Source organism: Zosterops lateralis, assembly GCF_965231275.1.
Source record: "Zosterops lateralis genome assembly, chromosome: 2".
NCBI classification, from domain to species: Eukaryota; Metazoa; Chordata; class Aves; order Passeriformes; family Zosteropidae; genus Zosterops; species Zosterops lateralis.
Window position 1 is genome coordinate 91132487 of NC_139763.1, and position 16851 is coordinate 91149337.

The following is a 16851-nucleotide window of genomic DNA, read 5'->3' on the forward strand; positions in this document are numbered from 1 at the left end:
GGTGTCCTTGTCCTTGGCAGCGAAGTTGGGACTAGATAATCTTCAAAATCGCCTCTAACCCATGACATTCCAGGGTTCTGTGGCACCGCGGGGGTCACATCTCCGCCTCAGCAGTGGCACCGCCCTCCCCTCGGCGGCGGGCGATGGTCCGAGCCGGGCGGCGCTCCCCCCGCGGCCCGCCGCGCCTTGGTACGGCCCGCGGGGCCGCGGTGCGCGCCGGGAGCGGGAGCGGAGCGGGCCCGGCCGGCGCGGGGGTGCGGCCGTGATCCCGCGCCGCGCTCCCGCCGCTCCCGGCACATCCCGGCACATCCCGGCACATCCCGGCCCATTCCCGCCCGACATGGCCCTCAACAAGTCCATGCACGCCCGCAACCGCTACAAGGACAAGCCGCCCGACTTCGCCTACCTGGCCGGCAAGTACCCCGAGTTCCAGCAGCACGTGCAGACCACCCTGGCGGGCCGGGTGAGGTACGGCCGGGGCGGGATGGGCCGGGCGGTGCTCCAGTGTGTGTGTGTATGTGTGTGTGTGTGTGTGTGTGTGTGTGTGTGTGTGTGTGTTTGTGTCCCCGGGACCCCCTCAGAGCTCCGCCTCTGCCTTTCAGCCTCAATTTCAAGGATCCCGAGGCCGTGAGGGCTCTGACGTGCACCCTCCTGAAGGAGGATTTCGGGCTGACCATCGACATTCCCGTGGAAAGGCTCATTCCCACCGTCCCTCTGAGGCTGAACTACATCCACTGGGTGGAGGATCTCATCGGCCACCAGGACTCTGAGAAGCAAACCCTGAGAAGAGGCATTGACATAGGTACTTGGCAAAGCTAAACGTTTAAATCCTTATTTACCATCAGATACAATTTGTTGCACATCCACAGGAAAACGTCAAGTTTGAGAAACAAAGAGATCTGGTCGCTGTGGTGGAAGGCGGTCTGGGCTCCACGGGTGTTCCATGTGCCTTGTGGGTGGGCAGGATTTCTCTGCACAAACACAGGAACAGTCATGGCACGCAATTATGTGGCTTTTCAGGGCCTTGAGCTCACTCTGAGTGCAAAACTGTGCTGCTAGAAATGCAGGCAAAAATGTCATTGTAGAGGAACTAAAAAGTAATTCTTCTCAGTGTTCTAACTGGGGGATTGTGTTCTGTTGCTAATTTATTAATTTTGCTTTTGGATGTCTGCACCAGAGAGTTTGTGAGTCGCATAGCAATATTTTTTAGTGTTCCACTTAATAACATTTTTTTGTTGTTGTTGTTATGGGTGTATTTGACAGGCGAATGATCTATCCTTTTTAAATTTCAATTTTTGTTTTAATTTATTTCGATGCAGTTATATTTGTGAGCTGAATTGTTAGAGAGGCTGAATTAGAAGCCAGGGCAAATATAGCTAAGCTGTTTTGGTTGTAGATGGTCAAAGATTTCTTGTTTATCGTTGAGAACAAAATGTCTTTTAAGTTGGACCAAGCATCAGCAGATGGATGATATTGCCCCCTTTCAGTCTGGATTATTGGGTAATATCAGGATGATACCTACATTAGGCAGCAGATAAATGTAAACAGCAGAGATGTGAATTTGTAAGATGTGCACTGGTGGCCATAATTTGGTTTTCATTAGAAGTAAAAAAATGGCAAGCTCCATAAGAGCTTCCACACACAAATAATAAAATAGGCATTTGGATTCCCAGTCTTTGGTTATTGTGTATGAATTATCTAAAAGGCACTAGTGATAATACATTTGAATTCAGTTCATATATTTTGTTTTGTCGGTAGAATCTTCCTTTGCAGTTTCAGAGGTTTGATTTCAAAGACTGTTTTGTGCTGAAGAAAACTTACAATTAAGTTGAGAGAAGTTGGAATTTCCTTTTTAACCTGTTTTAATGCTTGACATTAAAACGTTAACGTTACTGAATTCTTCAAAGCTGGGGTTCAGTAATCTCTGTTACTGTGCCAGATTTTACTTTTCTTGGCATCTGCTGGCATGACTTTTTGTAATGGAATTTTTTTGTTTTCATAAAATTTACTGGCTTATATTTTTAGCTGGAGTTGTGCTGGATATCAGGTTTGCATCAGCACATGGTGTGTCCACAGCAGCCTTCTTCTGGTAACTTTGAATTTTTTTAGACAGCTTCTAGGCATTTGATGTTAGTTTTCATTTTTGAAAACGATTTCCATGAACTTCATCATGGTAGGTGGCTGAGTAGAAGAGACAGATCCTCTAAATCCTCCACAATACTGCAGATTTTTCATTTTGAGTTTGCATGAGCTTTGATGTTTCAGCTTTGGAAAAAGCAGTAAGTGATCCAAGAGGGAGTTGACAGAAGTGCTAGAAGTAACCTCTTGCTGTTGTGTACTGACAGGTGAAGTTACTGATGTTTCAATAAGTCAGTATAACAGATTCTAAATGCATGTCTAAACTCTAGTTTTGTAATGGTGGGATATCTTCCCCTTTCCTTGTATCCATTCCCTTTAATCCTAAATTTGGTTGTCATTAATAATTTGATTGCCTAGGTATGCCATAATTATTTTGTGCTAGCATCTCTCTCTTTTCACGAAGTTTTTATCTGTCTGTCTAGATTTTTGAATATCTTGATTGATAGTTAGGTTTCTTTGATACTTTTGGACATTAGAGAATGACAGTCTGGTGGAACAGATTTTTTTTTTTGTGGTCGTTGTATGCATCAAAGTAAATTATTTGTGCTAGGTGATAGAAAAATGCAGAAGAGAAATTTATTTGTGGTAGGGTTTTTGTTTTTGTTTTAGTAAGGCCAGAATGCATTTGGCTTTCTTTATATAAATTAATCATTGTAATATAGAAGAAAAGCAGCTTTAACCAAAGTTGATGATTAACTACAAAATTTTATTTATTATTGTTTCTTTTATTAAAAGTGCATATTTGACAATGTTATTTTTTAGATTACAAAAAATAAGTTGACTAAACAATTGAGTAGTAGATGATCAATAATCAGCATTTTATTGAAGTTCTTTTTGGTGTAATAAGTACATGGTGTAATAAGTACATAGTTAGCAGCCACACTGTGTTTAACACCAGTACTTACTTTGCCTTTTTCATGGATTTTCACTTCTGCAGGGACAGGGGCATCCTGTATATACCCATTACTTGGAGCAACTTTGAATGGCTGGTATTTCCTTGCAACAGAAGTGGATGACATGTGCTTCAATTATGCCAAGAAGAATGTGGAACAGAATAACCTGTCGGATCTTATAAAAGGTACAATGTAATAAGGTATTTAGTAGTACACGAATGCTGTGCATATTTTTACCATGTTCAGTGGCATATCAGAATGTGTATTCCTTCCAAATACATGCTCAATCATTTTTTCTGGAGCAGATTATTTACTAAAGTCAGTGTATGCTTAAGCCAAAAAGCTGCCTTGTCTAGCATGGGGTGTGTGGATAGAGAAATAGTCTTCCTTACAAAAATCTGAATGTTAAACTTCAATATGGGCTGTTTTTATCTCTGTATTCCTTGTCTGTTGCTGAAGTATTTCTTAGTGCTTGGACTATTTCTGCTGGTAGGAGACCTGGAATGCTCCCCTTGGATAGTTGCATGACATTGCCACAAAGATGTGTTTTGTACAGGGAGTTCTTCCTCCTCACTTCTTGAATGAAATCCTGACACTGCCTGTGGTAGCAGAGGCAGTATGCCAGACTTGGTCTGGGAATGAGCTTGGAAAATTTTCTGTAGGAACTCAGTGTAGAAAAAATGGGATTAATTTATGAGCTCTGAATAAAAACTTTTGGAAGCATCCATTTGAACAACGTGTAGTCTGTTGTCCATGTCAGTCTTGAAGATCCAGAGCTTGATGTGGAGAACAATTAGAGTTTTCTGTCACTGCTGCCACTGATTTTTAGTGGTGTGGTGGTGTTTCAATATACTGGGAAAGCAGCTGGCAAAGGAACAGGCCTCATGTGAAGCTTTAGTGCCTGTATTTTTAAGGGCTTAAAGTACATTTGTGGTTGTATTGGAGAACTTGGTATAACTCAGGCAGTCCTTGTTGTTTTAAACAGATTCATGTGGTTCTGCTGCTGTGTATAAACATACAGGTTGTTTGTATGCTAATCTTTGACCTGAAATCTTTATTTGCATGGTGATATTTGTTACATCTCTTTTTGTAGAAAGCATTGTTTAGAAAGTACAGGTTTTTTACAATGTATAATGTATATGTCATGTTAAATAAAATACAAAATTCCTTACTGACCAAATTCACTTTTTCTAATAGTTGTTAAGGTACCACAGAAGACTCTTCTAATGGATGCACTGAAAGAAGAATCTGAGATAATTTATGATTTCTGCATGTGCAACCCCCCTTTTTTTGCCAACCAGTTGGAAGCTAAGGTAAGGTAACAAACTGCATGTTGTACTTCAGTAGTCAGTGGGATGGTAGCAACAATTTAACCTCTTGGCTTGGGAAAGATTGAATAGAAATCCCAAATCCTCATGAAATAGCATTTAAGTCTTCTCCCTCTCATCCCCTAGCCCCTAAAGAAGTCCTGAAAACTTAACTGTTACCCCTCCTAAAGTGGAGCATGAGCTGTAGCATTCTTTCACAAGTTCTTACTGTCTTAGAAAATGAGTTGTGAAAGTAAACAGCTAGTAAATATGAAATCAGGTGCCTGCTGCATAACAGTGGTACAGAGGAATTAGTTCCTGGAATTTTGCTTAACTGTATTTTTTATTTCCTTAGTCATGTATCATACAGGTCTTGCAATACCCACTGAATATAGTCAGGCATGTATAATGCAGGGCAGTAGAAAAGAAGGTTTAAGATTTAATTAAACACTACAGATTGTAACTGCATAGATGCTCTTAGCATGCTTTACGTGTATTGGAACCATGTATTTCATATTAGCAGAATCCTGATGTGACAAGTGGTTTACCTAGGTTTGAGATTGTAGGGAATTCACTCAGGAGTCTTTATTTTGAATGGATCTTTGTCTGTTATCCATGGAGGGAGGATCAGTAGAGGTGGTGGTGCTTGCTACCCACTAAAGATAAAGATAGGAAGCAGCGTACAAAGCAGCATAACATTTCATTAAATGTTCATGTCAAATGTTTTTGGTTTTCAATCCAGGGAGTTAATTCTCGAAATCCACGGCGTCCCCCTCCCAGCTCTGTAAATACAGGAGGGATCACAGAAATCATGGCTGAGGGAGGAGAACTAGAATTTGTCAAAAGAATTATTCATGATAGTCTCCAGCTTAAAAAAAGGTTACGGTAAGTGTTTTGTTCCAGTTAAAAAACCCCAAACTAACGCTTTTATTTTCATCTTTGGCAGAAGTCATGCAAAAATGTTATTTTTAGTAGCTATGGTCCAGTGATACCTGCTCAGTTTGTTTGATGATACTTACACATCCAATTGTGCCTGAGCAGCAATCAGAAGCTAGAGGTATTTAAAAGCAGAAGGTGAAAAAAGCCCGTACAAATGGGACTTGTAGCTTGCAGCAAAATTATCACATGTACCTGATAAGAGACAGATCAGGGTTCATTCTTGAAGACTTTTGGGATGGAAGAGGTTTTATGACATTGCCTAGTTATCTGTTGATTACCTAAAACTTTCTAGCTTTCCCTGACTGAATTTTGGTAACTTGCAGTTTTGCCTGCTAAAGGACACTGTTGTACTGCATGCTGTTTTGTGTGAGCAGAAGCTGCAAAAAAAAAAAATACAGTGAGATCTTCTTTTGACCTTATTTTGAAACAGATGGCACATCTTCAGTTTTCTGGCTATCAGGCTTTCACTCCCCCAGTGTTGGACAAAACTGTCCCTTGATAACTGGGAAATCTTAAGTTTTGTACTTCAATATGTTATATTTATGAATAAGCTTTTTTGGATCCAGTCATCAAAAAATGTGGAAGATGGGGTTGTAAATCTTGAATAGTAATTTAGATGTAGAACAGAGCTTCATCTAAAGTAATGTTTGGGAGATTCTGAAGATGTGGAGCTGGGTGGAAGGAAAGGCTTCACTACAACTGGGAAAATAATTTTTCTTCCTTCTTTTTGCCTGATTTTTTCCTCATGAAATACGGGTTACATGATGGAAACCTGGATAAGATATGAGTGAGCACAAGCCATAGTCAGTGTGTCTGCTTTTGAGCACGATTACTTGCCAGTAGTTGGTTATTCCTTTTTGTTCTGATTCTCCAAAGAAAGTGGAGAAGTTGAAACAAATTCTTGTAAGGTGTAATATCTTCCCCAGAGCTGAAGTCACTCTTTGAAACAAGATTCCTCATTGTTCACATGTTCACATACTCCTAATGTATTTCTTAAAAGTTCAAAAAGATTTCCCTGTCCAATTTGTCCTTGGACATTCTGTTCTGAATTTTGTTGTACTATGTCCTGGTGACTCTGTTTAAGTATGATTTTTTTGCTGTAGTTGTTTTGGTTTTTAATCTTGTATTGTTTTTGCAGCTTTCTGATCCAAGTAGATCTTATTTTATATTAGAGCTGCCATTCTCAGTTGATCTCTATTTGTAAAACACTTTTTTTAATGTGTGCTTTGCAGATGGTACAGTTGCATGTTGGGGAAGAAATGCAGTTTAGCACCACTGAAAGAAGAACTTCGAATCCAGGGGGTGAGTTTGTACAGAGTCCATAGATATTCTGCCTGTGTTCTGTAAAGAATATAGTATGCTTCAGTGCATGTGGGTAACTATTGTTGAATTATTTTACAGAGTTTTTTATTATAAAAAGGAACTGCAATTCCTTGTTGGAGAAACAACTGGGGTTTAACTATTGTAGATTCAGACCTGACAGATAAGTAGCAAATATTGTCTCCATAGTTTTGTTTTTAGCACATGTTGGAGGATGTCTTCATTCTAGAAGATTCAGGGTTTCTGCTTTAAAATAGTCTTAACAAGGCTTTAGTTAAAAAAAAAAGGAACCAAAAAAAAATCTTATCCTTCTTTCCTCTTAGCTCACATGAAATCTAGCAATTTGATTGATAAAAGTAGTGATATGATTTAAATGGAACCTTGTGCTACTATTCTCATTCAGGAGGGCTGTGCAAAGAACTTTTGGATGGCTTTCTGGAGGAAACATACTCTTCACTAATTATCATACAAAGATAATAACTGTGATATCTGTTCTTGTATACAGTGGAAGGAAAGAGAATGCATGGTGAAATAAACTCCCAGAAAGATGAATTACCAAAAGCAGATGCTGAGCTAGACACAAAATACCTGATTTTCTTCTCTGTCATTGAACTGTTGCACCTCAGTCTTAGTAAAGGGAGAGAAATGAGAGCTCTGACACCTCTGAGCCATGTCAGAAATGATCTCCATTTTTGTAATGAGAAAATACGCTTTGTTTGAAAATCTGTGCAGTAAAACAGTGCTTTTATTAATCTGAAATAATATTAATCTGAAATGGCTTCTCTTCATAGGTTCCTAAAGTCACTCATACTGAATTCTGCCAGGGACGCACCATGAGATGGGCACTGGCTTGGAGTTTCTATGATGATGTGCAAGTACCTGTAAGTAGCTTAATTCTGGTTTGCTTGTGATTTTCTGTGCCTCTTGCTTGAGGAAGGGGCTAATGAGCTATAACTGCTGTGATACAAACTGTTCTTCTTCAGACTGGAAAATATTGGATGTGCTGGGCTGTATGGACAGTGGAATTTCTTAGATGGCTGCCAGTCTGTTAGCAGTTGTGACGTCATTCATGAGTGACCCTTGTTGAGGGTGGAAAAAGGAAGCCATTGTACAAACTTCCTGTGGGTTTCATTGAAAATAAGAATAATTTTTAACATACCTCAAATAGCAGTTTAGTAGTAATAAAAATACGCTAATTTTGGGGCTAGATTTGAATTTAAACTTCCCTCTGAGAACTCAGTTTTAATTTAACATGTGGATTCTGTTACCAAATAGGTATGACCACGTCTAACTCAGACTTGCCTACATGAATGTAAGTGGAGCTTGTTCACCTGAAATGTGAGCCAGTTGCTTTTTTGGATCTGGATGTTTGTATATTTGAATATAGGTATAGACAGTAACTGATCTTTAAGGAAGATACAAGTAAACCTTCAGTGCACTTGGATCAAATCGTGGATATTGGCAGTTGGCCTCTATTCCCAAGAGCAGCCACACTTTCTCACCTCATGGAGAGCTCATAGTCTGAAGGAACCAATGAAGCTTTTTGCCTAATACCTGAAGATAAACTCCCTCTGTCCATCAGGCTAGCATAAAGTGCATGATCCTGTTAGCTGGTTTGAGTCTAAAACTCCTGGGGGTGAAGTGGAGCACGGGCCATACGAATGACTGCTTAGTGCCTTATGTTACACTCTTAATCCTCGTGTCTTATGGAATCACAGTCTTCTGAGTACAAAAGTCACCCCACTAATACTGCATAGCCTTGTAATTCTTTTCTTACTTTCTCCTTCTAGTCACCTCCTTCTAAAAGAAGAAAATTAGAAAAGCCACGAAAACCAATTACGTTCATGGTTTTGGCTTCTACAGTCAAAGAGTTATCCATCAAGGCTGCAGCTATGGGTTGGGATGCTGTAGAAGCTATTGCTGTGGTTAGAGCCTGGGTAGAGAAGATTCTCACTGATCTGAAGGTACAGTATGAAGTATTAGATGTTAAAACAGTGTCCTAATTGAAAGCCATAAGTGTGAGAGGATCGTATGAAATTCTGTTTTCTGCAATAGGTTCAGCATAAACGTGTTCCATGTGGAAAAGATGAAATCAGCCTCTTTGTGACTGCCATTGAAAACTCCTGGATTCATTTGAGGAGAAAGAAACGAGAGAGAGTGAGGCAATTACGAGAACTTCCCCGAGCTTCTGAAGATGTTCTGCAAGCAATGGAGGAGGAAAAGAACAGCCAGAAGAACACGAGCAACAACTCGGACTGTGAAAACCCCAAGGCTGAAGACTCTGAAATGGGGTTTACGGCACCTGGTGAGGATGCCCAGATGACCACAGGTGATGAGCAACCAGAGGAATCTGCTGCCAAAGAAGAACACAGTGACCCTGTGAAGATAGAGGAGATGGAAGCAAAGCAGGGAGAAACATCACTTGGGAAAGGTTCTGGTGATGCAAAGGAAAAACCTTGCCCTTCAGAGGAAGCTGGCAATCTGACAGTGGAAAAAGGGCAAAGCCCTAAAGAAACTAGTGGGGGTTTTCTCTTCAAGTGTTTGATGAATGTGAAGAAAGAAGGAAATGATGTAGTAGTAGAAATGCACTGGGTTGAAGGACAGAACAGAGACTTGATGAACCAGCTGTGCACATACTTGCGGAACCAAATTCTTCGATTGGTTGCTAGTTAGCTCTTTTTCCTACTTTGGTAAAGTAGGTCTGTCCTCAAATTTTGTAAACTATTTTTAATGAGTTAAAAATTTCAGATACCAAAACCTGTCTTTTCCCCCTCAAAAAAAAAAGAGTAGAATGAAGATAGATGTCTCCTTTAATATTTAAATAGCTTTTTCAAAGATGTAAGGAGGACATGAAGTGATGAGGAAGTAATAGATTTCGTACTGCAGTTGTAAAATTACATGTTGAAGTGAAACATGTTGATGCTGTGAGCATTTTAAGTATCAGCAGTGCTTATTCTGGTCTTTTTCTGGCACAATAGAAATATATATTGTTACTAAGTAGAAATTCTAACTGAGTTATTTTCTTCAATATTTTTTCAGTACTAATACAGGAAACGGTTAGTCTGCAGTGGGAATTGTTTCCTGCAGTGAGGAGTCTTCAGCAGAGGATGTCAGTATGCCTCTCTTCCCTTTCATGTATCTAACTTTTGGTCAACAGTGTGGATACATTCTCCAAGTGTCATTTCATTAAAATAACTGCTTTAGGAAAAAAGTGTGTGTTGTATTGGTCTGGTGCTTGGATTTTGAAACACTTAGAAGAGCCTACTGTTAGCATCTGGTTTTGTAAACTTGAACAATGAAAGAAGGTTTTTGAGCTGCTTGATTTAAAGATGATTAAAATGCATTGACTCTTCCATCAGACCATCCTTTATACTTACTCAGATATAATTATCTGAAATGACTCCAGTAGTCTTAACGAATTTTGGTTCCATTTAATTTTAAGATTTAATGATGGGAATGAGACCACATGCTCTTCTTCAAGGGCCAGAAATTTCTGCGGGTATGTCTTTGAGATGATGAGCACTGGCCCTGTTTCATATGAAGTCAGCCTCCTAACTGTGATCTGTTTCTCTGAAGAGAGATACAGGATATGGAGAGCTTTTCTGAGCGGGGGGTGTGTGGATGTGGTGTCCAGAAATAACTGTGTGTATCCATACTCCTGCTTTCAGTGTTCACCCTTCCCTGTCCTTATCTTTGGAAAGATCAGTATGTTTTCTTCATACTGATTATCTTCATTCTGATTTCTTCAGTTGAAATTAAAAGCGACTTAGAAAAGCCTTTTTTTTTTTTTTTTTTTTTTTTTTAAAATATATAAATGCTTCTTAACACCTCTGTGGGTGATGGACAAAGACATGCATTTTTTGGATACTGCAGAATTCTTCCCATTGACGTTGCTGAGGAGAGGTAAAACCACTCCTGGTCTTTTTGGCTGTTTTGGCGTCAGAGACAGAAACAGCAGAGGAGGCTGTTTGTCCTTTGTGCCCTCTCCTGTTGCTTCAGCTCTGCAAGGTAAGCCTTGTTTTGTTGGAGCAGATCCGGAGCAGACCCTTCATTAATTATCTCGGCCTTTCAGCGGTACCGCATGAGCACTCCACGAGCACCGCACGCTCGGAGCGCTGCCTGAGCACAGACCGGTGTTTTTACAGAGACAGCCCCTACCCTGCGGTGGCCGCACGCCTCGGCGGTGCCAGGGTGCCCGGTTTGCTGAGGGGTCGCCCGTTCCCTTCCCTTCTCCCGCCCGTTCCCTGCTCCCGCCGGGGCCGCGGGGCGGGGCGGGTTTGAATGGCTCGGCGGGAAGATGGCGGCGGCCCCGGCGTCCCCCCGAGCGGAGGAGCCTCGGCCGCGGGGCTCGGCGGCGGCGGCGGCTCCGGCAGGCCGGGGATGGCTGTGCCGCCCGGGCCCGCCGCTCCCCGCCGCGCTGTGCTGAGCCCTCCGCCCGGCCTCGACCTCTCCCTGCGGCGCAGCGGCTCGGCAGGTACCGGCGCGGGAGAGCGCAGCCTTTCTCTCCCATTCTCCTTTCCCTTGCCGCCTTCCCCTCGGGCCTGGGCGGCTGCGGGGGGCTCGGGCCGCCCTTCGCCCCTTCCTTCCCCCTCCAGGGCAGCCGGGGTACAGGCCTGTGTGAGCAGGTGGGGATCGGAGGGCTTCCTGCACCCCGCACTGAGGAAGAAAATAAGAAAATGTGTGTTCTATGCACAGTTCTGAGATGGGGGCGCTCAGTGTGTGGTGGGCCGTATTCTTGACTCGGCCTCTAGGTGCTGCCATAGTACAACAATCGGTGTGTAGTCTGTGCTCCTTGGTACACCAGGCAAGGCTTGTTTACCTCCGTTGTGAAATTGATCAAAGAATGCATATAGAATGCAGAAGAAGTATACACAATATATTTCTGCATGCAATATACAGGGTTTTGTATAAACATCTTGTGGCAAGGTGTCATATCAAGTGCTCCTGCTGCTGGACAGAGACACTTAAAGTGATGCTTCTAGATGCCATACATACATTTTACCAGCTTATTGTGCTCTTGGATCAAGAGAGAAATCAAGATGTATACAGCATCAAGATTGTATACGACATCTTAAATCAAGATATTTACAAAGCGTCTTGCAGTTTCATCTCTTTAGTGATTTTTTTCTAACTTTTTAAAGCATTTACATCTCTCAGTCTCTTTTCCAGTCATGTCACATCTTCTCACTGATGTGGTTATGCTCTGCAAGATACAGTTTGGTCAGTTTCTGCAAATGGAATAGAGCAAGTCAATGTACACATTTCCACAGTCAGCTCCCCGAAGGCAGTTCAGTAAGCAGCACTCTTGTGTTTACCTGCCCCCCACACTCTGGAATGGTTTTCTTTCTGAGAAATCTAATACCTAAAGCTGTTAACCAACAATTCATATCTTCCTAATTTTGACTGTTTCTTAGCATTGTTTTAGTAAATAAAAAAAGGATTAGTGTCACAGGTACGTGTGTACATAGATCTCTAAGCCACAGGTTTCCAAACACATGTTCAATTCTAATCTAAAGATATTCTTCAAGCAGCCAAATCACGTAATCCTTTACTCATTCCATCTTTTACATAAAATTTGTTGGTTTTAACACTAGGGGAAAAGCTTCAGGTCCCATCACATAGGGTTTTTTACATTTCTGAATCCTAATTCTGCCATATTAGTCACTGTATTTGATTTGCATGGCAAGGAGGGGACCATAAGCTTCTGGTGGCTTCTCAGAGAAGCCACCAGAAATTTCCCCTGTGTTGGACAGAGCCAATGCCAGCCAGATCCAAGAGGGACCTGCCACTGGCCAAGGCCAAAGCCATCAGCAATGGCAGGAGCACCTTTGGGACAATGTATTTAACAAGGGGGGGAGGAAAGCCTGTGCAATGGCAACTGCTGCTGGAAGAGTGAGAATATGTGATGGAAACAGCCTGCAGACACCAAGGTCAGTGCAGAAGGAGTGGGAGGAGGTCCTTCAGGTGCCAGAGCAGAGATTCACCTGCAGCTGGTGATGAAGACCATGGTGAGGCAGATTGTCCCCATGGAGGTCCATAGGAGAGCAGAGATCCACTGCAGCCCATGGAGGAGCCCATGCTGGAACAGGTGGATGCCCAAAGGAGGCTGTGGGAAGCTGCATTGAAGCAGGGTCATTGTGGAGAGAGGAGCCCATGCTGGAGCAGGTTTGCTGCCAGGACTTGTAACTCCATGGGGGACATGAACTAGAGCAGTTTGTGAAGAACTGTGGCCTGTGAGAAGAACTCACATTGGAGAAGTCCCTCCTCTGGGAGGGACCCCACACTGGAGCAGGGGAGAGGTGTGAGGAGCTCTCCTCTGAGGAGGAAGGAGAGGATGAGACAATGTGTGATGAACTGACTGCAGCTCCTGTTCCCTGTCCCCTTGTGTTGCTGGGGGGAAGGAAGTAGAGAAAATTGAGAATGCAGTTGAGCCTGAAAAGAAGGGAGGAGTAGGGGGTAGGTGTTTTTAAGATTTTCTTTTATTTCTCATTTTCCTACTCTGATTTGATTAGTAATAAATTAATTTTCCCCAAGTCAAGTGTTTTGCTTGTGATGATAATTGGTGGGTGGTCTTTCCCCATCTTTTTCTTCACTCGTGAACCTTTCATTGTATTTTGTCTCTCCTGTCCTGTTGAGGAGGGGAATGACTTTGGGTAGCACCTGGTGTCCAGCCAGGGTCAACCTACCACATCACAGTTTAGGATAGACAATTTTGGTCTCCTCTGAATTCCCATTGGGAAGTCTGTTCTGCTTCGTGGCATATTTCTGTTCTCTCCCAATGGTGCGTAAATTTTTGTTTAGCATTTTATGGTACTTTGATTATACAAAGTGAAGCAAAGCTGTGTAGAGGAGACTGATCTGCAGCAGTGACAGCCCAGGTTGGGGTTAACCTCAAGGCAGCAGTTGAAATTTTTAGTGTGATGAGAGAAAAAACGCTGGCTGCTTATGCAGGCTGGTATTATTAATCTAGCCAGCCCTTATGCTGTCAACAATAATGGGAAATTTCTTTTAGAATTTTTTGAATGTACCAGTAGAAAAATGGGTACAGTAGAGGCAGTACACACAATTACTTGGTTTTCATCTCAATTTGACAATGTCTTTCACAAAATGCTTTTACAGGAACTGTGTATTTAGGGGTGGTAGGGGAGGCATTGCTGTTGGTCAGAAACCTGAACGGGACAAAAAACTTGAGTTTTCTTAATGATTTGGAAAAAGGGAAGAGAAAGGGGAGGCAGTGTCTGTAGTCAGCACAAAGTTGTTTAGGGTTACTAAGACAAGAAATAATCAACAAGGAACTTAATTAAGCTAGAGGAACTGGCAGTGTTGTGAAGATACTAGTCACTGTTAATAAACTGAAATATGACACATTCTACTGAGTAGCTTGAGCTGCTTGTTTGCTTTGAGTTGTGGTTTTCATTCATCTGTAAAACAAAAAACACTGGGCAGTTCTGTAATCAGTGAGAATTACTGAAATCTCAGTAGCAGTAACTTAAAAGGGAAATGGTGTGGGTGAGGACAAGATGGCAAACACATTGCAATGCTGTTACATTAATCAATGCTGAAGCTCTCTTTGATTATGTATTTGGTAATGGCTGCTCTGTCTCAAAAGCAAATATCAGGGCAAGAGTTTGGTGAAGGAATTATTTGAATGTGGAAAATCTTACAGGAGGAAAAATTCAAAAAAGATGTCAAGAGATAAGAAAAATGGTGAACTATTCACACAAAAAATTGAAAAATATAGGGCAGATAGTTTATTGCCTTTTCTTGTAATACAGGAGTTTGGAGAGAAGCTTGACATTTAGGTGTATAACCTAAATGACCTCAGATGCAAAGATGATACTTGACTTCTTAAATTTGATTTTTATTTTCTCCTTCCAAAGGGCAATATCAGCAGGTAAATGTTCCTGAAGACCAAGCAGACAAGTTGCTCCTTGCAAGCTGGGGTCTTCCCAAAGCTGTTCTGGAGAAATACCACAGTCTGGGAGTAGTGCAGATGTTTGAATGGCAAGCAGAATGCCTGATGCTTGGACAAGTTCTGGAAGGGAAGAACCTCGTTTACTCAGGTATGCAAATATCTGACAAAACCAGCCCCCCCTTACTTTTCTACTGCCATTTACAAGGACTTATTGGTGCTGAAACATTTGGATCTTGCAGCTAGAAAGGTCAAGATCCTCTTCTGGAGACATCTTAAGATCTGTCCATTGCTGTACCTCAAACTTGACTTAATGGTCTCCTTTCCAGATGTGTAGAGAGACTTTTTGCCCCATTTTCTCTGTTAAAGTTCCTTTAGAAATTGATAATTAGGAGTCATCTAATGGCCACTCTTTTTTATTATAGACTGTCAACTAGGAACTGAATGATAACAACAATTGAAGATATATATACTTCTGAGACTATTATTTGCAATTTTTTTTCAGTCCATTTATCATTTCTCATCACATACTGTGTGTGGGGTGTGTGTGCAGAAGGGGAAGTAATGCAGAAGGAGAAGTAGGACTGGTGGACTAGAAATCTGTAGGAAATGACAATTTGTCGTCTACCCTTTATGGGAAAAAGGTTCTAGAGCAGCACTGAGAGGATGAAGTACTTAGAAGAGAGGCAGGTGATTTTTAGTCTTCTTGACTCTTTATAGGGGTGGCTGCAAATACGGTTGTGCGCGAGAGACATCAGCTGAAGAGTCCCACCCCAAGTTCTCCAGTAACTGCTTTCTATGCTAGATTTGTGGTTCTTGTTCCTTGGATTTATTTTTTAAACTTTAAAAATTAAGTAAACTCCCTCCCGCCCCCTTTTTTTTTTCAAGCTCCTACCAGTGCTGGAAAGACTCTTGTGGCAGAATTGCTTATTTTGAAGCGAGTCCTGGAGACTCGTAAGAAAGCTCTTCTCATCCTTCCCTTTGTCTCTGTGGCTAAGGAGAAGAAATGTTACCTGCAGGTAAGTAGCATTCAAGGAGGGTGAATTTTTGGGTAATAGTTGTTGGGTCACATTTTTTAAATAGACATGCAAAATCAAGGGTAAAAATATTGCTGAGTTTTTTTCAAAAAGAAGTTGTTGATGATTTAAAATTTACTCTAAGCTGGAGATAAAAAAATTAAACTTTTACTCAAAAAGATAAACTTAGAAGAAATTTACAGAATTGATTAAAACATTTTATTTCAGCTTTGACTTTTAAAGCATGGTTACTTGTATTTTTTCACTGATTTGATAATATACAAAATTTAAATGAAGTTTCTAATGAAAGTTTGTGTTAGGAAAAGTACAAAGGGAAGGTGTAAATGTTATCTTAAGGATGAAAGTGAATTTTAGCTTTCCTTGGGGTATTCCACCATAATTTTGTGCATTTGATGTCACTTTGACCTTGCTATTTGTTTTTTCTGACATCTTTGCTTCCTCATCCCAGCTATTTAAAAAATAAAATTATAGTGGGAATGCTCTTCAAGACATAAATATTTTTTCTTGAAAGAGTTCCATATCAAGCATTGTTGCCATTAGGTAATGATAATGACTAAAACCAAATCCAAACCCAGCAGGCATTTTTGTTATAGTTTCTAGCAGTTAAAGACAGTTTGGGTGTTGATTAACTGACATGGTATCTTAACTTTACAAATTGCTAGGAAATCCTACAAACTAAGTGCAAAGGGTACTTTGTAGTGATTGATAATGGAGACACGTTTTTGCTTTAATCTTGTAGAACTGGAGGATTATCAGTGCTCTGTTCTGCTACCCCTGGCATGAGGTTTGGCTATAGCTGCACATACTTGAACTTAAAGGGTGACCTACCTGTGAGGTCCAAATATTTGTGTCTTTTGTTAATACATCAAAGCTTTGGCACTGCAGTAAGGAGACCTGGAATGGAAGAAGTTACTGTTTCTTGGCTTTCCATGTGAGATGTGTTATCACTGTGTTTGGAGTTCCATGCTTGGCTTTTGCCTAAGATTTCTCTAGGGGAAGGTGTCTTTGTACATAAGCCACTGATATGGCTGTTACGCTCTGTGTTCCCTAATATTTTTAATGTTAATTCTTCTTATACAAAGAAGTCGTCCTCATCTTTTACTCAGTTATGTACACTGTCTTGCAATGTGTACTCTGACTTCTGCTTCTGGAAATAAAAAATGAAAAAAAGAAGTGGGAAAAAGAAGTGTCACTAACTGGCTGAGATATGGCTTTGATTAGATGGTGTTAAAAGTACTGGAAATTGTAGATGGAGAGTGCAGGCTTTTATGTGATTCCAGCAGGTATGGGTCAAAATTCAGAGT

At 41.2% G+C, this 16851-nt stretch overlaps 2 protein-coding genes across 2 annotated transcripts in view; both read left to right on the plus strand.

Annotated features, from left to right (window-relative positions):
- Positions 1-314: 314 nt before the first annotated feature.
- Positions 315-9805, plus strand: METTL16 (methyltransferase 16, RNA N6-adenosine). The gene is made up of 9 exons (XM_083855557.1): positions 315-468; positions 603-802; positions 3077-3217; positions 4230-4345; positions 5082-5224; positions 6511-6580; positions 7390-7479; positions 8389-8562; positions 8654-9805. Exons 1-9 carry the CDS (start codon positions 341-343, stop codon positions 9269-9271), a joined length of 1680 nt encoding a protein of 559 aa, XP_083711683.1. The 5' UTR covers positions 315-340; the 3' UTR covers positions 9272-9805.
- Positions 9806-10113: 308 nt separating this feature from the next.
- The window catches only part of POLQ (DNA polymerase theta), a gene marked incomplete at its 5' end in the record, with an annotated part of 51362 nt that continues 44624 nt past the window's right edge, over positions 10114-16851 (plus strand). The window contains 5 exon segments of the mRNA XM_083854954.1: positions 10114-10150; positions 10153-10169; positions 10173-10215; positions 14479-14661; positions 15399-15529. Coding sequence (XP_083711080.1) covers positions 10114-10150; positions 10153-10169; positions 10173-10215; positions 14479-14661; positions 15399-15529 — 411 coding nt within the window.

What these genes read in the sequence shown, in the direction of transcription:
- METTL16 (XM_083855557.1), top strand. Translation starts at nt 341, where the DNA reads ATGGCCCTCAACAAGTCCATGCACGCCCGCAACCGCTACAAGGACAAG. An exon ending in CCAACCAGTTGGAAGCTAAG is followed by an intron (nt 4,346 to 5,081) that starts GTAAGGTAACAA and finishes TTTTCAATCCAG; the next exon opens with GGAGTTAATTCTCGAAATCC. An exon ending in AGATTCTCACTGATCTGAAG is followed by an intron (nt 8,563 to 8,653) that starts GTACAGTATGAA and finishes TTTCTGCAATAG; the next exon opens with GTTCAGCATAAACGTGTTCC.